Source organism: Polyodon spathula, chromosome 14, assembly GCF_017654505.1.
Source record: "Polyodon spathula isolate WHYD16114869_AA chromosome 14, ASM1765450v1, whole genome shotgun sequence".
NCBI lineage: Eukaryota > Metazoa > Chordata > Actinopteri > Acipenseriformes > Polyodontidae > Polyodon > Polyodon spathula.
Window position 1 is genome coordinate 13,088,421 of NC_054547.1, and position 21,967 is coordinate 13,110,387.

The 21,967-nt window shown below is 35.1% G+C and overlaps 1 protein-coding gene across 2 annotated transcripts in view; it reads left to right on the plus strand.

Annotated features, from left to right (window-relative positions):
• The window catches only part of LOC121326985 (DENN domain-containing protein 1B-like), a 100,418-nt gene that overhangs the window by 43,893 nt on the left and 34,558 nt on the right, over positions 1 to 21,967 (plus strand). Inside the window, exons 7-13 of one of the 2 annotated variants that reach the window (XM_041270693.1) lie at positions 2,279 to 2,359; positions 3,566 to 3,625; positions 5,587 to 5,640; positions 5,945 to 6,055; positions 14,437 to 14,537; positions 16,176 to 16,221; positions 18,966 to 19,067. In XM_041270693.1, the coding sequence (XP_041126627.1) occupies positions 2,279 to 2,359; positions 3,566 to 3,625; positions 5,587 to 5,640; positions 5,945 to 6,055; positions 14,437 to 14,537; positions 16,176 to 16,221; positions 18,966 to 19,067 (555 nt within the window). The remainder of the gene's footprint in view (positions 1 to 2,278; positions 2,360 to 3,565; positions 3,626 to 5,586; positions 5,641 to 5,944; positions 6,056 to 14,436; positions 14,538 to 16,175; positions 16,222 to 18,965; positions 19,068 to 21,967) is intronic. The other variant, XM_041270694.1, reaches the window with a different exon arrangement.

Here is a 21,967-nt window from a genome sequence, read left to right on the forward strand (position 1 = left end):
CAGAATTAGAGGTCTGCTCGGGCCTAAATTTAAAACCCGATCTGAACCTGACACGACCAAACAAAATCCGAACCAGACCCGAGTCTGAGACTTTTGAGATATTAGCACACCCAAACCGACCCGACCATCTCCACAAATATATTCCTAACATATGCTATTGTAACTAAGTACCTTCAGTGTAGAGTATTCCTGGTTTCCAGTTCAAACATAAATTTGAAAAAATCACTCGGTTAATCATATCTCGTTTACTTCCTTTCCTAATAATCCAACACTGCATGATTTAAAAGAAGACAACAACAGGCTTCTTCAAAACTGTTACCATAAATCGCCACACAGAAGATGCTCTTGCAAATTTGCATACTCATTTTGGACAAGCCTGTATCATATCAAACCGGTAATTTAACGTCCAGCAACAAATATTACAGCATAACTATGGCTTTTGAAACAGCCACAGGACGAATAGATCCCTTTTCAGTGTGCCGCTGCAGAGGTGAATTTTCCGTCTTTTTGCTGTCATATTTCAGTAATATTTTGCAAGATTTGCATTGTACAAAGCCACATGGACTTTTATTATCAGTGAATACAACAATGTTGTAATTTGTCCAAACAGTGGATTTAGATGTACCCTTTCCAGCAACAGAACATTCCACTGCTGCACATTCTCTTGTTGGTAGTGCTTTGTTTTTGTTTTTTAAACAGTTTATATACAGATGATTATGTTAGTTGTGCTGGAAATTAATTATATCCTGTGGTTACTTAGTTAAGCCTGGCTACGCAGCATTTGACAGGCTGCACAAAACGAATAAACGGGTTTGTGAGACGATATTAGAGATGTAAGTTCTCAAAGAAACTAGGGTGCACGGAGAGTGGTTTCAACAAATCGTGAAGCAGGAAGTGAGTTTTAGGAAGCACTTGCACACAGAGGAAGAAACAAATTCTCACTTAAAATTAAAGACACCATAATCCACTCACTGATAACACCGACCTGACCCGACCCTGAACCATAATATGCAAACTATACCCGACCCGAACCCGATACTTATTGTTTATTCCGTTGGACTCGGGTCGGGTAGCCAGGCTCTAGTCAGAATTACTTTTGTTAGAAAATATACAGAAAATGTTATGGCTCAAGAAGCATCTTGGAACATAAAAAAAGAACACAAGAAAACAAACAAATGGTTTTGTCCATGATCATTAGCAGCTTACATTGCAGAAATTTTGACTAGATGAGCCAGCATTTATCTTCTGTGAAAAAAATATCCTGAAAGCCCTACTTGTGCTATCAGTGTGCTGTCATGTAGTAATGTTAAAAAGCTGCTGAGAACACGGTGCTGGGGGTGTCAGGGTTCTTGTACAAACAAATCTCAGGCTAAGTATGTGCAGAGTGTCGGGCCACAGGAAACTCTGGATGACACAATGATGTTTGAACCCTATTCCCGATTGTTGTTTGGCCAGTGCTGGATTCATACATAATGCAGCGATGATGGAAAAATTATTTTGCCACCACATACAGACTGTTGGCAGACTTTCTTCAAGTCTATCAATCAGTAGCTTCTCAATGGCTGGATAAAGATACTCTGACATCTCTCCTTATCTAGGTTGTCTGTTTAAATTCATTCAGTTTGAAGACTTGGTACTGACAAAACAAGTACTGTACTGCCTACAAGACCATTTGTTTGACTTTACTAAGAGCGCTGTGGTGCAGTTTGAAGTTATGCAGCCTAAATGTAATACTATAAACAGTCCATTAAAGTAAAAACATGTAAAATTGGCCTTATACTGTACATGACAGGTCCACTTGGGCGTGTTGGGTATTTTTTGTTACCTTGGTTTTAGAAAGATGATGACAGATGATTCAAGACAAGGCCACTAGAGGTTAATGAAGTGTTTCCTCAGACTGTTTTATTACCTGAATCTGTGTACTAAAGTTTCAGTGCAGGTGCCTGTATCATCGTCATCACAGTTCCACCACCATTAACATAAAAAATGTACTTTTACATAACAAATCATCATTTATTTGCTCTGATAAGTCATCTTTTGTCTCTAGGTACTAAGCAGCATATTTACTAAATTATCTTTCCTATAGCAGGAAAGTAATTATTTGATGCTGCTGTTGGATTGCAATTGTAACCCTCATAATGCAGTTCATTGTGAAATCTGCATGCATTCCAGCAGGCCACAGATCTTTTTGCTTTTCCTCTTGTTGAATGTTTCATGAAATAAATATTTACAAACAGTAGCCACACATTTACATGTTATTTTTGTGTCCTTCCTACAGGAAAATGACTTGAGTGATATGCTAAAGTCATTGTACAGCTACCCGGTGCCAAAGCCAAACACTTCTGTCAATCTTAGCATGGTAGGTATTAACAGGGCAGCTGAAAGCTGACATTTTGTTTTGAAACAGTTGTGGGTTTAATAGCTTTAATATCAGATAAGTAGTAACTGGACATTGCTATCCTAATGCGTACTTTTAAGACTGATCATGTTCTCATGTAATTCTGGCTCGACATGTTTTTACAGCAGTCTGTTTGTCATTTGGTGTGTACGTATTGATGAATATGAACCTTTAGCATTACAGTAAGAATGACCTTTGGACAGAGTGAGCTGTTCGTGAATATTTTCATCAGTTTTCTAACAGTTGATGATACTTGCAACCCTCAATAGAGTACCGGTGAATCAAACTGATAGATAATGTATTGTGCAGTTTGGCTAAAAAAGCTTACAAAATGTACCAAATGTTTTGGCCTAATAGCTGTTAAGGGCGTCCAACAATAACAACAACAACAACAATGTTTTACCAAATTTGCCATTTCAACAAAGCATGGAAACCTGGCAACCTCTGTAACTCTTTGGCTGCATTATGGAAATAATGTGGGGGATTATTTTGTGTGCCCATACTAAACTAATTCTATAGTTGCTACAAAACTATCAGACAATAACTGTACATATTTACCTACAGTACAATGACGTGGGTCTCCTAGTCTCATTGATTGCTACAATGCAATACTACACTATCTTTCCATCCAACATTTCTTTTTTTTTTTTAAATCCAGATTTTCTATGCAAATCTCTTTTAGTAAGCTTGATTGATAGACCAAGTCAGGTTTTATCAGGGACTGCAAATAGTTTTCTGTGGGATAACTGAAAGAACTGGTAGGGAAAGTCATGTTCAGAGTGATAAATCACTTGAAGGGAGCCAGCTGGATGTGTCTTAATCAAGACTTTCAAATTTAAAAGGAAACCAAGTTTGCTCATACAGTATGTCAGGAAGGCAACCACTGAACAACTTGCCTTATAAACTACAATAAAACTCCCAACTAGTTTCTGGCGTAGACCTTTAATGCATTTTAAAATAGACAAAAAATCTTAACTTGTCAATTGAGGGTCATCACAGATAGACAGGGTCATGAGGGTGCTATATTTATGGGTAAAGTACACAAATCCCCTTTTAAATGCTTGGTAAATGGGAAGAGTAAAAGGTTTGTCATGTCTCTCTTTTTTACTTTTGGAGTGTATCGATTTATTGTGAACATTTAACTTTTTTCCCCTCATACTGTAAAAGAATGAACAGTTGGTCTTTGCCACTGGGCAAGCTCTGAAAGATCAGCAAAGCCAGCTGCCGGTGAGTCAAATAAGAATATCTGAAGAAAATCTAAAACTAATAGAAGAACTAATCACAGGGGAATATTTTGATTCTAGTAATCTTTCTTCGCTTTTATATATGAATTTTAAAAAATTATGTTCTTTGGGGTTTTGCTTCTTAAACTTTGCAAATTAATAATGTACTGTACTACTTTGTCTTTTTGTTAAGTTTTGATAAAACTTGAGCGCTCTCTCCCAAAGCTACTGTACTGTCCTTTAATTCATTTAGTTTAATTTCCCAGCTTCACAAAACAAACTCATCTCATTTTAACCTACATTTTTCTCATATATATTTTGACACCTACATTTTATTGTTATATTCTGTTACATTTCACATACTGTAGATCTGCACTAACACAAATGTGCCTTGTGATGTAACTTACATCTTGCAGTGCCCTTCTGAGTTGCATATTAAGATATATTGAGCTTTCTAGTACATTTCGGGTTTTGCTCTGAAGTCAAATGCAAGCGCATTTGCTGACCAGTTCTCTTAAAACTCCCTTGGTGGATGTTTATACACCTTTCTTAGAATCTAACAGTATGTACAGTATGTGTTAAAAGTTGCATGCTCTGATTTCTAGCCCATCTATGCATATCTTCTGGTGGTTGGTTTCCTTTTATCTATAAATTTACTACATTTAGATCCTACTAGTCAAGAAGAGCCCACAGCAAACTTTTTTGTTGTTGTTTTAAACAATTTCAGTCCAGTTAGATATAGGAAAACAGAAAGCATGAAATATTTGTAATTTACCATCCAATTCAGCTAAATAATTACTTTTAAAACTTTAAGGACAAAAGCTTAAACATATAAACAAAGCTAATGGGATCCCCACTGTTCCTGAAATGGTTAGATATCCCATTCTGTTTAATAACTATAATTCATATATTTAAGATGTTTTGAATGAGAATGTTTAATGTGGTTATATAACAAAAGTTACTATAAAGAGCAGATGTTGAACTGTACTTTCAGATTATATTGAAAACAGCCTTAGATAGTGATTTTATTTTTTTTGAATAACATGTCCTGACTGGGATGTAGTGGGAGCAGTCTTTACTTGATGTAGGAGTTCTTTAGAATCTACCACATGGTGACCTATTTTCTCGAAGTTTTGACAGCTGATTGCTGAGCTATTCAAGGCTACATCTTGGGACCCACTTGTTCTGTTTGCTCTGAAGAGCTAGCTTTTACTATGCTAACATAACTTTCTTAAGGGAGCATGTGTTTGAAACAAAACAGTAGGCGTATTAATAAGTCTCTGATGGCACTGGAACTTTTTTTTTAATTTAAATTTTTGAAAGATCATTATTCTGGACTTTCCCCCTTTCACCTTGGTGGGAGACTTGATAGCTGTAGCTCTAACCAACCTGGTGACAGACCCAAAGAGCCTGGAAGAGATTCCATTTTGCTAGGATCCCTCCCAGATTTGACAAATCACAGGCTGATCTGTACATCTCCAACTGACCTTGTGAGTCTATGGGGGCATTTTCATATGTGTTCTAATTTTACTCGAGACATTGTGCTTGAGCCAAGTGAAAAATAGCCCTATACATTTGGGGTTTATTTTTTCGGCCAGAAACCTGCTCCTCCGGATCTGTTCTCCCAAACGGTGTGACTGAGGAACAAAAAGGTTTAAAGACTTGCTCTCGGTAACACAGTGAAATATTTTGCCATTTCTTTTGTCTGGTGGTTTTTAAACTGGGGGTCTATGTCCTGGTAGGGTGTGAGAAGGTTCAGGATTTTTTTTATTTTAATTAACTGTGCACGATTATAATTAAGTTGAAGCAAACCTTACTTCCGACACCTCATGGCATCTCAAAGTGTCTAGGAAGTGGGGCAGAATCCAACAAGGTTGAGAACCACTACTTTAGTCCTTTACACCAAGCATTTGACCATACTACCTTATTATATGACTTTTTGTTGTTTTTTATGTATTCTTATAGCATTCACACTTCATAACTCCTGATATCAATGGACTTCCGACAATACCTGAAAGTGTGAGTTTAATGTACAGCATTTCCACATTTTGAATGGTTGTTCATTTTAATATATATGAAATAACATAATTAACAGGCATATTTTTTAATGAGATTTCTTAATAGGTTGCTTAATACCTTTTGTAAAATAAAACATTTTTCTTATTGTCATTATATATTGATGTTTGTATTTTTGCATTTATTTAATTTTTTTTACAACTTGTGTGTTGGTTTTGTGTTCAGCCTCATGATACTTAATAAGATATATGCCCCTGTATGTCGAAATGTAAACATTTTAACTTGTTAACTAAAAATTCTTCTGCAGAGAAATCTGACTGAATATTTCGTTGCTGTGGATGTGAGCAACATGTTGCAGCTTTACGCCAGTATGATGCACGAACGACGAATCATTATTACCTCAAGCAAGCTAAGCACTGTAAGTACTTCAAAACCCTCCTTTTTAATTTCTCAGGTACTTCAAATTTGAAAAGACTTGCGCAGATAATGTTGTTATTGCGCTCTCCGGACACATTTAGAGTTCTTTTGACTCTACTTCATTTGAATGACTTGTGGGTCAAAGAAAAGATCCCTTCAATGCTATTGCAGGTTCTTTATTATTCTCTAAAGCAACTTGAACAAGTCAAGGTGGGAGGGGGTTGTCAGGGGTAGGAAAATAGCCTCTGGCTGATAATAGGTAGGTTCATTTTTGTTGCACTGCAGTGCCTTGGCAAGAATATTCAGTTATAATATATTTTTGAATCGCTCAGGAAGATGTTAATATCTTACAGCACACAGGTTGGATTTGAAAGGGTTCATTCACATTTCCACTTGGTCAAGGTATATTCAAGTTTGTTTTGTTTTTTTTTCCTTGCTATTTTAAAGGGGCAAAAGACATTGAAATAAATATTTTTTTTTAGTATAGTATTTTTAAGCCTTTATTTTGGATGCTGTGGCTAGAACATGGTGTTAATAAATAAATAAATAAACATTTTGTTAAAGAATGTCATAGTTTAATTTTAAACAGTTAATTTTTGATTTACTATTTGTATATACTGTATTTTTTTAATTGTTGAAAACAATCAATATTTAATATTGAACACCGAATCAATGGTTAAAAAGAGATTACTATTAACTCATTGTAGACGGGAAGGTGGACTGCATTTTTTGCATGCTTGTTTATATATAAACTGTATCTGTATGTATACAGATACAGTGCCATGAAAAATTATTTGCCCCCTGTCTGATTTTCTGCATTTTTGCACATTTTTCACATTGAATTTAGTCAGATCTTTTTGTGGGTTGTAGTAGTATGTAGAAGGAGTCTGAGAAAAGTTTAGTGCTTCTTTCATTTGTTTGGTGTGCAAGGTAATCAAAAATGCAATCTTCAGGTTTGAAAAAGTTATTGCCCCCCTAGTTAACTCAACCCAATTAAAGGGATAATTAGGGTCAGCTATTTGAATACGTTGGTTAACAGTCAGGCCTGATTTGGGCCAGTCCTGCCCAATATAAATCTGACTAACTTTGGCCCTTACCATCAGAGTGAAGTTGTCAGCACACAGGTTCTAGAGGCAGATCATGCCACGATCAAAAGAAATTCCTGAAGACCTCCGGGAAAAAAAAGTTGTTGATGCCTTTCAGTCTGGAAAGGGTTACAAAGCCATTTCTAAGGCTTTGGGGCTCCACCAAACCACAGTCAGAGCCATATTGTCCAAATGGAGAAAGTTTGGGACAGTAGTGAATCTTCCCAGGAGTGACCGTCCTGCCAAAATCTCTACAAGATCAAGGAGTAAAATCGTCCAGGAATTCACAAAGAACCCTAGAACAGCATCCAGGGATCTGCAGACCTCTTGCCTCAGCTATGGTCAGTGTTCATGACTCCACCATCAGAAAGACCCTGGTTAAAAATGTGATTTATGGCAGAGTAACAAGGCGGAAAACACTGCTCACTAAGAGGAACATGAATGCTCATCTCAAGTTTGCCAAAAAACACCTGGATGATCCTCAAGAGTTCTGTAACAATGGACAGATCAAAAGTGGAACTTTTTGGCCAACATGGGCTCTGTTATGTCTGACTATAATCAAACACTGCATTCCACAGTAAGAACCTCATACCAGCGGTCAAGCATGGTGGTGATAGTGTCATGATTTGGGGATGCTTTGCTGCATCAGGACCTGGACGACTTGCCATCATTGAAGGAACCATGAATTCTACTCTGTATCAGAGAATTCTACAGGAGAATGTCAGGCCATCCGTCCGTGAGCTGAAGCTGAAGCACAGCTGGGTCATGCAGCAAGACAGTGATCCGAAACACACAAGCAAGTATACATCAGAATGGTTCAAGAAGTTTAAAGTTTTGGAATGGCCTAGTCAAAGTCCAGACCTAAACCCTATTAAGATGTTGTGCAGGACCTGAAACAAGCAGTTTATGCTCGAAAACCCACAAATGTCACTGAGTTGAGGCAGTTCTGCATGAAGGAGTGGGCCAAAATTCCTCTTCGGCGCTGTGAGAGGCTGATCAATAACTACAGGAAGCGTTTGGTTGCAGTTATTGCTGCTAAAGGTGGCGTAAAGGGGCAAATTACTTTTTCACATCGGGACATTGGGTTTTGCATAACTTTCTTTAATAAATAAATGAAATATGTATCAAAATGTTGTGTTATTTGTTCACTCAGGGTCCCTTTTATCTAATATTAGATTTTGGTTGAAGATCTGATAACATTCAATGTCAAAAAAATGCAGAAAATTAGACCGGGGGCAAATACTTTTTCATGGTACTGTGTGTGTGTATATATATATATATATATATATATATATATATATATATATATATATATATATATATATATATATATATATACACGTATACACAACGATACAAATCAAAGCCACAACAAGTATTGAACTGGTACTCAGTGTTGGTATAATACAACACACGTACACATGTTTTCCCTGGGTCGTGATGTTGTTTTTGCCAAACAGTTAACACATTACGGTAAAAAGGCTGAATGTTATTTCGACTAAACAATTGTCTTTTAAAAGTATTTTTTGATGTTAATTTCATTTGCACGTTTGAAAATTCTGATGTTATTTTCACCTTTGTAGTTTGAAAAAATGTTTTCCTGAAAACTTTCAACAAGTAAATTAAACATTAGTTTTCAAAAGCAATACTGGCAATGTGTGAACAGTACAGCCAAAAATTTTGCATCACCCTATAGAATCAACTAATTGTGCTTCATAAAATTGAATGAAACCTGCTGAATAATGTTCACATATTGAATTACATATCGCTTTGTGGTTTTCCGTTATACTTAACAAAAAACTGACAAATTTGACATTTCTAAATCTAGCATGAAATACTGTATTACTATTATGGCTTCCAGTAGACTTTTTTTTTTTTTGTGTGTGATTTATAATTTAGTTTATATAATTTATGTTCATACAGCTTTTTTTTTTTTTTTTTTTTTTTGATGTCCTGAATCCTAAAACTCTAAATGATGCAAAACTTTTGGCCATAGCTGTACTATGCTTGTAGTGCTTCATTGATTTTTGATACAGAATGTTTTGTTGCTGCGCTTTAATTATCAGGTACTTTTCTCTCCCTACATAGTTTCTGTCAAGAACCCTGTACTGTAAAGGGAGTTGTCTCTTATCTGGGAGGTTGACTCCAGTCCAAATGTTTGACAGTTCATGGAGACCGGGGTAGTGATGTCACCTCGGCTCTATCTCTGCTGTTCCAGTTCACTATCTCAGGGCAGTGTTAGAGATAGACAAGACAGGATTCAAGGTTTCCTCTAGGATTTTCTTTGTAGGAGGTTACAAATGACTCAATCTCAGAGAAATTTTCCTTATTTAATTCATCATGACCTGTGGGGTATTAAGCAATAAAATACTGACCTTTTTTTGTTAGGTAGATAAATACATATTCTTACTTTTATCAAATATTTATTCAATAATGAAATGCACTAATTGAATAATGCAGTTATTTGCTTTATTATTGAATATCAGATCAACCTCCATTGATCAAATATAACCCCCCCACACACCTACCCTATGAAAGAGGCAGCTTATTGAAATGCAAAGTTTGTTTTATTTAAAATGGTATTTCACAATTAACAAAAATGTTGCTTTACTATATATGCTTAAATTATATGTCTACATTTTACATTTGGTAGAGTTGCATATACTGTACACAATAGTATATTCTACTTTACAGTGGAATCCCTCTATTAAAACCACCAATGGGGAATACAGTGGATTTAAAGAGGGTCTTTAGACTGTTTCCATTTTGAAAGGGACATACAGTATAGCAGGGTCTTTATAGTGAGCTGGTCATTAGACTTTTTTTTCTGTAAATGGTATTGCATATGTATGTGGTAGTATATTTTGGTATTTGCACATTTTCGTATAATATCTTGATTACAAAATGGGATTATAATTGTATAGCAGGGAGGGACAGCCACTTGGTGTCTCAAGACTTAAGTTATCAGCAGAACAGACATTGTTTTGCACATTTAAAATTAGTTAAGGCATTTACATTTAAGATTTTTCTATTTTTTATTTTTTTAATAATGGAATTGTATTGTACTTCATATAATTCAGTGAAACCAAAATAGTTTGTATAACAGTATTCAGTCTGTTTGGATTTTGTCCAGCCAGACCTGCTGTACTTGTTCTAGTGAGCTTCTTAGAGAGGAGAGGAGATGTGTATATATTATGCATGCTGCAGGCAGGCCCTGTGTGTTTAGGCCCCCAGTGAACCTGCTGTGCCAGTCTACCAGAACATCACTCCATACTCGCATGTATTCAAAGCAAAAGAATAAATCATGATTTTACAACAATGCATCAGTTGACTTATTGCTGTTTTGTGACCAGAGGTAAGAAGTACCACTGTTTTAAAGCCATGTCATTGGCTTTCAAGTCAACCAAGCGTGCAGGCTTGTCATATGCTTTGTATAATTGTACCACACCAGACTTTCTCTAACTAGTCAACTGGGGCCGTACATTTCGTATCTGAGACCCCGGCTGGCCTGTGTCTGACAGGAGCCTTCTCATCATCCTGTCAGTGTTATGCTAACAAGAGCAGATCCTTCATGTCCTGCAGTGGTAGCCAGAGAGGTTGCTCTGGCTTTGGTTATTCTCTTTTGAAGTGTATTGTCTACTGTGTCTTACCAAACACCACTATTGATTTAAAAGGAATTTGTTTCAAACCTCACCCCTTTGCTTCCTTTGCTTGGGTGTGTTTTTGTTGGTTTCTTCTTCCAAATGCCACTGACATGTAACTGGTTCACCTGTGCAGTTTTTAACTTTACACCAGGCCATTGTCAAGGGAAATGGAAAGAACGGCAGTAATTGGAGTTAAAAAAAAAAAAAAAAAAAAAAACCAGCTCTGAGGATGCCTCTTGCACTTTCATGAGTTCAGATAACTGCTGCATTGTCATCTTTGTCAAAAGCAATTGCCTCTGGTTTAATTTAGCTAAAATCAAGGTGATGTGTCTTTTTGCCTTTTGTTTTGAGAGAATAGAAAGCTGTGTTCTTTTTCTTCAAATGATGAAATCTAGCAGTACACTTTATTTAGAAACCATATTTAATTTTAAATTAATACTTATTTATTAGATGTTTTTTTTTTTCTTTTTTCTCAGTACTTTAATAACTTGAAGCAGCAATGACAATGGTGACAGATTTACTAAAAGGACATCTCTCATGTTAATGAAAACAGGTCTCCTTGTACATCATTTTTGCAATGACTTGATGTAAAGAAAAGTTGATATTTGGGCATTTGTCAACTGTATGTCCTTGCAATAATAATAAAAAAAAAAAAAATAGGGGTGGGGCCTTGTAAAACTTTACTGTTACATGAAAACTTCTAGGACAATTTAACAGCTTGTAGGAAGTGGTAATATGTGTTTGTAACTCTTGTGAAGATATTTCTAACTATAATTATGTTTTGGTTTAATGTTACTCATTAAGAATCTGTCCACATCAGTGTTGTCAGTTCTCGATTGTCAAGCACTCTCTTAGAAATTTCTGATGTTGTTGCTTTGGAGAGTACTTATAGTACTCCAACCACAATCTACAATATGGCATTTTTACGCCCATTTTAACATCTTTATTTTTTAACCTTTTGTTTGCTGCTGTTTCACGTTACTGAATGTGTATTTACATCTGGTCATACCTTACCATTCATTTTTATGTTGAATAAATCCCCAACAGTTTAATTAACTCACTGAAAGATTCATTATTTTATGCTACAATTGTATTACCATATTAAATGTTAGCCTAAAAGTCTTATCATACCTGTATTCCATGCTTATATTCTACTGCATATAGACCTCCAAGTAGACCCTGTCAGCCACTTGCTTGTGGCATTAATTATTTTTTAGGTATGTTCATATTTAATGTCTTCCATTCAAGGTGTTCAGCCTTGTTGAGCTCTAAAGAAGCAAAGCGCACATCGAAATGCATTGCTTTGTTTTTCAGCAACAGGGAGTTGATTTATTTTTGTATTGGTCTTTAATACCAGTGTAAGGAGCTACGCTACAGTTTTTCAGTCGTTTTGACAGTATTTATTTGTGGGGTGCTCCAAAATGCTCCACTATGTGAATTTTTATCTCTTCACAGCAAAGGAGTGAAAAATCAAACATAATTTGCTTTGAAACTTTTATCTTGCTTTTTATACCCTTTAGGAGATCCCAAATCTCTTTTAAACTTCTAAATAAATCAAACCAATTGGGCTTTGCCTCGAGGCCTTGTTGAAATAATTGGAGTCGGACGCCCAAGTTTTCTGAGCCATTACATCATGGTACCGGCTGCTGAAAGGTTTTTTCCTTGGGGAACGAGACAGCAGCTTGTTGGCACCATCAGTGTAAGGCAGTTTACATTTGGCTGACTGCTTTTTTGCAAGAATTGCATTGGGGTTTAATTATACACAAATCAAGAACAATTAAGAAATTAAATTTACCTGTTGGTAGATAACTTTTATGATTCTTCAATCAGGTGGATGAATTACATTTCAGATTACATATACTTTTATTTATTATTATTATTATTATTATTATTATTATTATTAGTAGTAGTAGTAGTAGTAGTAGTAGTAGTAGTAGTAGTATTATGCTGTTGCTTTTGACAGTGATGCTTTTATAGAATAGTCGTGGTGTTTTCAATAAGTAAAGGCATCATATGGAATGAGTGTATGTTCTCTGATTTATTTATTAGCAATTGCACGTTGGAATCCAAAATTGAAGTAAGCTGCAATATCTACTGTACATATTCTCATTAATATTAGTGCAATTTGCATATGGATGTTAACAACCCTAAAAACATATATATATATATATATATATATATATATATATATATATATATATATATATATATATATATATATATATATATATATATATATAAAAATAAAATACCCATCATATGGTTTCCTTGCAGGTATTTATAACATATACAAAGAAAAATACTAATGCATGCCAGATCTAATTAGGAATATCTAATCATATGGAATAACAGACTTTAAAATGTGATAAATACCTGAAAATAAACCATAAAATGTGATCATTGTTTAATGAAGCTGTGGCTTGCTTATGTCAACAACAAGACAATAGATGTTAATTACTATTTAATTGCAACAGTGGAGGCAATTATAGAGCAGAGTTGTATGTGATTCTGCATAGTAAACCTAAACGGAAACAGAGATTACAGGTTTACAGACAATACAGAGCTGTAGTTGAAAGATGTGTTTCTTCTTGCTGTGGTACAGACGTTAAGCATGGGCGGTTTGCTGGTCAATTGTGACATTGTGTGTGTCAGTGAGCAGGGTCTCCTGATAGTTAGAGCTGCAGTTCACACATTGCTGGAGCTCCAACTGTCGAACATACTGGTCCCTTGGTATTACTGCAGCTTGCAGTCTCTCTTGGCTAGCTCATGTTTCATTCTTTGGCAATTTGCCCTAATGATATCCCTTAGGAGCCTACAGACCTCTGTTCTTTTTCCATATTTAATCATGTTATTTTAATCTAGAAGATGAGCAAACTGCAGCACAGGTCATTATAATCTCTGTTACTGCTTAAACCACAGTAAAATGTTTTATTTTCCAGAAGGAAACTGGCTCATTTTTTGATACACACACCTTCTGTGGTTGTTTTACTAACTGAGCAGATAAACACCTATGTAGATTTCTGCATATCTGTTGATAAATTGTACTGTAAATAGTGTTAGATTTAAATGTCTGTTTTTACAGTGTCTGTTTTGGGTGTTAATGTGTTTAAATTTAGGGGTTTGGAAAAAACTTTAATAACCCTACAGATATGTGCGTACATGAAAGTTAAACCACAATATATCTGTGTGTCTATATGCAGCATAACAATTATATTGGAATGCAATGAATAATGCACCAGTCTCACATTTTTGGATGCCATTTTTTAACTGCTCTTAAAAAAATAATTAAGTTATTTTTCTTATTTTTGTTAACCAAACTAAAATTAATATCAACACAAGCACATGAGTTTCAATACATTCTTTTAGTTTTTATCACCCCCAAAGCTAATGTAAAAGCAAAAGATAGCAAATTAACCATAACAACCTGCAAATTCATTTTTTTTTTTTTTTTTTTTTTTTTTTTTACATTTTTTAAAGTTTCATTGTTTTATTTGCTACCAGCGTTCATTAAAATTGTCTGCTCTTCTTGAAATAATTTTAGACAGTCTTTTCATCAAACTGGAGTTAATGTGTTTTTTTTTTTAGGATACAATAACATGCTCTTAAACAAATCATAAATGTATTTATGTATTGATTTATTTGTAACCTTTTAGTTAACTGCATGTGTTCATGGGTCAACTGCCTTGCTGTATCCATTGTTCTGGCAACATATTTACATCCCAGTGCTTCCTCCACATCTCTTGGACTACTGCTGGTAAGGTCACTAACCCCTTTTTTGCTTTGTCTTGGACACTTTCTCTTGTATTTAATACACCACTGTCTTAGCCCAGTATGATGACTTTTGTACTAGTGAAACACTTATTTTTCATACCCTCTGCAGCATTGTGCATTTTACTTGTAAGCTATCCTCAAAATCAACATGGGCTGTTTCTGTGCTGCTTCATTTTTTTTATTTATTTTTTTACATGGAATGTGCTACTAATGTTTTAAATGAATAATAAAAGAAACAAACACAACAAAGTAATTGATGTAACATCATTCATATAAGCAGCAGCTTTTGCAATTTCCCATTTAATCATATACTTTTTGGAATCAGCTAAACATTAAACTTATGGTACCCAACTTCTATTATAGGATTTCCAGCTGTTTACTTTTAAACCTAGGCTGGGACCAAATCAAAACTTTGGCAATCTGTTAATCGCACTTAACAAAACTGTATTTAATAGTGTTTTCTTTTTACAAGTAGAAGAAATAAGATACTTAAAAAAAAAAAAAAAAAAAAAAAAAAAAAAAAGAGACGCTATTAAATACAGTTTTATGAAGTGCGATTAGCAGGTTGTCAAAGTTTTGATTTGGTCCCAGCCCTAGTTTCTTTTAGGTTGACATACAGTACTTGTATTCCTATGTCAACAGTTATGAAGTTTCTGCACTGTCGGCTAATTTAGCAACGTATGAGTAAACTGTATTCATTTTTGTACAGTAGGTTTGAACCACATAACATGCATCTATTATTATATTATGTACGATACAAGGCACACTGTTACCCAGCTACTGTAGGAAATAGACCAAAGACTTCTCCAAGTGGGTGGTCTTCCTTTTAATGTTAGGAAAAAACAAGAAGCCTTTCACAAAATTTAATTTAGACCTATATAAACTCATTATGCTCATGCTCAACAATAATTATAGCACAGAGAGGAAAAGCCTCTTGCATGGCGAATTTTGTTTGAAAAGAAATGGCTGAATGCAGCAATGTGGTTGCTGCAGTCGTACAGAACAGATGTTGCTGGGGCAGCTCCATGACTTATCAACTGCTTAACTTAATTGAAAAGTTCCAGCAACAGTTGCAATATGACAAATTACAAGATTTAGTTAATTTAGTGGAAAGAGGCACAAAAGCTTGCATTCGTATGCTTAAACAGCAACAACAAAAAGTACCATTTTATACTAATCTGATCTACATAATGTAATGGTTTCAGGAAATATAATAAAGCTAATTCTGTTTTCTCTACAGGCATGTTTTGTTATGATTAATGTTTTTGTTTGTTAAATTACCATAATGTCTCTTTCTTTGCCAAGCATGCTGTATTTATATTAAGAACATTGATTTGAATTCAGTTAATAAATGGATTGTCTACTGTTGCACATTACAAAATAAAAAGCCCTTTAAGTTATAAATATATAGCAATATTGAAAAGATGAAGCTCTAGGTATGGTAGACTTTTCTAAATATTATTATTTTATATAAATAAATCAATGTAGATTATGATATGTTGGTTTAAATTATAATGATTTCTATACTGCCTCCTGAAACTAGCAAGACAAAGTATTCTGTGTAGTATTATTTACTATAATATTTGTATTTTTTAATATTGTTTCATTTTGTTTTTCACAGTGCACCTATGCCCTATGTGGTTGGAGTTCATCTAAGTTTATTGGAGGTAGGTACAGTTTGCGGAGATTAGTATTACTAAACTGATTATACCTGTATTTGTAGTGATCTTACTTTTTGGTTTCCAACTTTAGTGTTGTCTCTTAAAAACACACCGAAATTGAATAGAATGCAGGTGCCTGGCATTAAACAAAATAAAAGTGCACGTTGGCCAAACAAACAAACCAGCAAACAATAAAACACCAGCAAGTATCGTGCTGGTTAATAAACCAGCATGTCTAACAGTTGTTATTTCTGATTATTTAGACTCGCCTCTGACACTATCCTCCCCATGCAACCAATCTGCAGGTCTTTCACACATCTTCACAAGGTTCTAAAAACACGTAACGGTGACGGCTTTCGTCTGCACTACAACTATAATACAAAAGGGGCGGGACACTCCACCACATATGCCCCCTTTTGTTTGCAGCACACATGGCCAAATGGCCTCCTCCCCCCCCTTAAAGGGATGGGGATGGAGGCTTCCATTGACCCACAATGGGCAACTCAGGTCGTGGCACACGGCAATCCCAGCCGGTAATATGCAAGGGGCCTTCCCCAGCGATGACCTGCAGATATCCCCAGGCGACGCAGAGCCGACGACCCCAGGCGAGGCAGAGCTGGCGACAGCGGACCCTCAGGAGGCGATGGTAGCATGCTTTGATTCTGACAGTAGAGGTAGAGGCATCTTCTGCTGCTCTGCTCCTGCCATTGGAGGTGGTGGAGGCAGAGGCAGATCCTGCTGCTTTCCTTCTGGCAGTAGAGGCCGAACCAGCAGGCACCCTTTCTCCGCTGCTGTATACCTGGGTTCTGGACCTATGGGCCTCCTCTTCCTGGTCTGTGGTCACACCGGTTCCCCCCTTCTGGGCGCTGGATTCACGTGCTCCCCGCTTCTGGGCGCTGGATGCACGGGCTCCCCCCTTCTGGGCGCTGGATGCACAGGCTACCCCCACTTAGGTATTGTGCTGCTTAATAAACCAGCATGACTAGCAATTGTTATTTCTGATTATTTTGACTCACATCTCGCCTCTGACACTCTTTTATATTTTGACCCAGGGGTTATCTAGCTGGTTATTATCTTACTACCTCTCGGCCATTTAATAATGATGCTCGACTATCAGCTAATTAAATACTCAGTAGCTGACAGTCACGCATCTTCACGAGCTTCTAAAAACACATAATGGTGGCAGCTTTCGTCCGTGCTACAACAATAATAATACAATAAATCATAATAATACAAAAGGGGCGGGACACTCCATCACAGCACTAAATGACTTTCTAGCATCTTAATGGTTAAATGTTGTATAGCTATCTGGGACATGCAGTCTATTCACAATTTGCAAACTCTCATAGCATTCGGAATTATAATGAAGCAGAATCTGTGAAAGATTTCATAGGTCAGTTTGGGCTAGTAAATGTATTGGAGCCTGCCTAGCAGAAAAAAAAAAAATCAGTTTTGGTGCTTCATAATTGCAGTGGTCTAGAATTGGCATGTAACCCAATATAAGATGCTGATGTATTTGACAATGCTGGAACCCATTGTGTTTATCACAAACAGGATTAGTGACAGTTGCATATCTGGGCTTATATAATGAGATGAACTCAGCATGGGTGTCTGTATAGCAGTCACTTTCATGCAATGACAAACTAGAATTTTACATATACCACCCCCCCACCCCACCCCCCCCCCCCCCCCACCCCTACAGTATGAAAATTAATCGTGAATTATGGTGATACGTCAGGTCTTGTTAACGTCTGCAGAACACCTCGCAACGTAAACAGTAAGACATATAATACTTATATTTACAAAAACAGTTTTAACCTTTTAGGACAATGTACAAACATGTCTTCTTATACTTAGTGCGCAAACAAGTTTGTTCAGTTAAAAATTGATAAAAAAAAAAAAAAAAAAACATGTATACTAGTGAAATATACTGTATGCTACCTATATTGTGCATGTTGCTGCATACCCATTTTCTTCACAAAAACCATGCAATAAACAATAATAAACTAATGAAAAACCTTTATATACAACAGTGTACAATTACGGTAGTGGAAATGATCCTGTGACCCAAATAAGTATTAATAAACTGACAAACTGTTGTGCTCATTCTGTACTTTTTTTTTTTTTTTTTCTTGAGTTTTGGTACACATTATTGTAAACTTCTTGTAACTCAGTTGATACCATTTTTTCTTTTTTGTTTTTGATAAGGATTATACAGTGCATGTCAGCTTCAAGATTGCAGAAAACATTTTCATAGAACAGGTTCAACAGACTATAAAGGAACGGTCCTATAATGTGTAGAAAATTCATTACTTCTTTACTTTGTTTTATATACTACTTTGGTCAGAAAATAAGTACTGAATAAAAGAATGGCATTGAAAATGCTAAATAAGCCTCAAACAGGATGAGCACTTATTACGTTAGTCGAAGATGTGCCTTGGGTGTTTGGCCATGATGAGTTTATTAATCCATTATTGCTGATAATTGTTCTGAAGTGTTGAAGTAATATTTTGTAATTCTGCATAGCATAGAGTTTTCTAAATCACTTATGTGTATTACATTATGTGATACTTGTATCATCTGTAATAGTTTTTCATTTGATATCAGGATTGTGTATACTAATTGCTAATGTTGTAATTGTTATTCAAACAGAAGTGAAATTGGCTTTTAAATTCACATCATTTATCGTTTTGTAATCTCCTGTACTTTTTTTTCAATGAAACAATATATATAATGATGTTTCTCTACAGAAAGTAAAAAGCAGGACACTGGAAGATGTAGTCATCCTAAATGTTGACACAAACACTTTGGAAACCCCATTTGATGACCTTCAAAACCTGCCCAGTGATGTGGTAAGTTCTGAGAACTGCAGACAATTTCTTATAAAAGCTTTCTGCCATAGTCCATACTCAACATGTTTCAGTATTTGCTTTATTATTTAACCAGAGACATGTTCAGAAAAAAATATATACATTAAGTAAGGCAGTTGTAATTTTTTAACAATAATTTCATGTTTCAGTGAAACATCAGGGTCATTGTTTTGCAGGTGGGCAGTTTCTAATTTTAAAGCTAGTGGTGTTCATTAACCGTTATCGCTGTAAGAACAGAAGAGTCTCTTCATTTCATCTTAATCATTGCCTTACAAAGTAGGCATTTCTGTCTACCTAGTGGCATTTCTTGCTGAAGAAGCGCGCTCCATTTCTGCAAATAAGAAGGGGGCCAATTATCAGTTCCTGCTTTTCTGCCACCTGCAAGTGTTTTTCCTTTTAATTAACGATCTGATGACACTGGTCAATATAACAAGAGGTGCTGATGTAGTTGGGGTTGAAATATCTGCCTTTGATCCCACCCTAAGCATCCTGAAATATTTGATTTTGTTTTTTGACGGATGATTATTTCAGTTGTATTTTAATCTTCAACACCCCGATGGGAGAGGTTTGTGTGAAAATCATACTGTTTGCTGATTCCATTTGCTTAGCCTCGGCTCCTTACTCAGGATTCTATTCGTAAATTAAATTGCAAACTGAGTTTGTCATGAAAGCGAGTTGGGTCTTTTGAAAATAGTAGGGTGAAAAAAAAAGTCTAATAAAGTAGGTGACAGCTCTGCATTGTATTTGATCTTGCATTGCTTTTTTTTTCTTGACTAATGATAGAACATATTCTGTTTCATGTTAAATTACCCATCCCCCCACAAAATGAAATATCACATTTACTATTACCAGTAATAATAAATGTATAGCAAACAAGGACATATTTTTTGGTTAACCTTTTAGAAAGAATAAATAAATATGCATACCTGATTTGGTTACTAATTAAAGAAAAATCTATTTTTTCACTTTGCAACTTTTGCAAAGGCTATTAAAGTGACTCCAAGTCAATTGAACAAGTTCATTAAAGAAAACAAATTGTCTTTTGTATCAGAGAAATTGTTTAAAAAACTAGATCTCTCAAAATGCAATTAATAAATGTTAAATCTTGCGTATTGAATAATGTCCTTTTCTTCTATGTTGGGAGATGTTCAGCAATACATGCTAGAAATTATTTGAATATGAAGCTTAAGGTTTCCTTACTTACATTATTTACTCACTTTACTTACTGTTATGTGCACTATATATTTTCATATAATGCTTGATATCTATTTGTATTAAAAAATAAAGACTATACATATATATATATTTTTTTTTTCATTACATCCTGTACTAGATTTATATAATGCAACCAATTGTGTCTGTGCTAAATGAACAAGATACTGAAACTGTGAATAAACCTCAGTCTGGACAGTTGATGTTCCTCTTCTATCAATTGAAGCATTAGTTTATTAAACCTGTATCTGGATTGCTTGTGAAGGCTGAGCAAGTATAAATAGGCATATTCCTAAATAGAAAACACAATACGTTTTGTACAGCCATCAAAATAAAAGTGCCTACAGCAGAATACTTTCAAACAAAGATGTATTTCCATATTGATTTAAGACGAAGTGTTTGGGATAGGTGTAATTATAGGTTAGGAGGCTCTGGTTCCATGTGGACTTTATTATTGTGAGAGTTGACCACTGGCCCTCCTTTGTGAAAGGTTAGGGGTCACAGTTGTCCTCAATTACCTGCCTTTTTTCATATGAGACCCTATGCTGCTTTCCACGCTGGCCTTCTCTTAATGGCCACTTTTCCGATATTCACACTTAATATTTTAGATTTATTGACTATTAGAAATGCTACCTTGCTAGTAGCAGTTCCGTTCTGAAAAATCCTAATGATTTACAAATAGGGAGAATAATTGGTGTAAGATTGTAGAGGATGTGGCACCAGACATTTTAAAATGATTTTGGAGACTTTTGTTATATTAAAACCATAAGATATTAAAGAGATGTTTTGTATTATCACAGCTCATAGGAAATTCAACTTAAACTGGCTGTAATGACCAAGTTATTAAAATAAAGACTTTTGTGGAAAATTCTGTAGTACATATCTCATTAAAACTTGTTAAATGAGGCACGCATGTAGATGGTTCATACCTCAGTAACTTATGTACCTTCTAAAACCAAAGCGTCTCTTACCTAGATTTTATCCATAACTATTAAACACCCAATAGAGTTAAATTTAGAAATGTTAAATCACAAAAAGTCATTATTAATATCTATTTCAAAAGTAAAGATTAAAAAAGCAAAAAAAAAGTTTTACTGTTCGCAGACTGTTTATTTGAAGAAATTGATAATCATTTGCTGGGGAGGTGATCTTTGGATTATTTTAGTGTGTACTCTCACCTATGCTTTAAACTTTACATAATAAACCTTTTTAATACATAATTAAGAACAGTTGTTAAATGTATCAATCAGTTTAACATTTTATAAAGTACTGTAGGCTGGCAATGTATATGTAAAATGGCCTGTGACATCATCTTTGGCAATTTTGTAAGTTAATTAGAAATGATTGCTGCCAAGACGACCAGCTTTTTAACTTTTGTTTCAAATAAATTAAGCTGGCCAAGGTAATGCTAAGGTTGGTATTTGATTTTATGACCCTCAAAAAATTCTGGATAATTGCAAAAAGTAAGTTTTAAATACGAGAAAATGTGGATTTCTCAAAATACACATCATAGCTGGTTACCATATGGTTTGTATCAAAATCAAATCTATTGCACTGAAATTCATTTGAAATGGCCAACAAAATTGGAATTATTTAGTTTAGTGTTTAAATGTAAAAATAACAGCTGCTCTGTTATGATTTCATTAATGTGCTCATGTATCCAAGAAAAT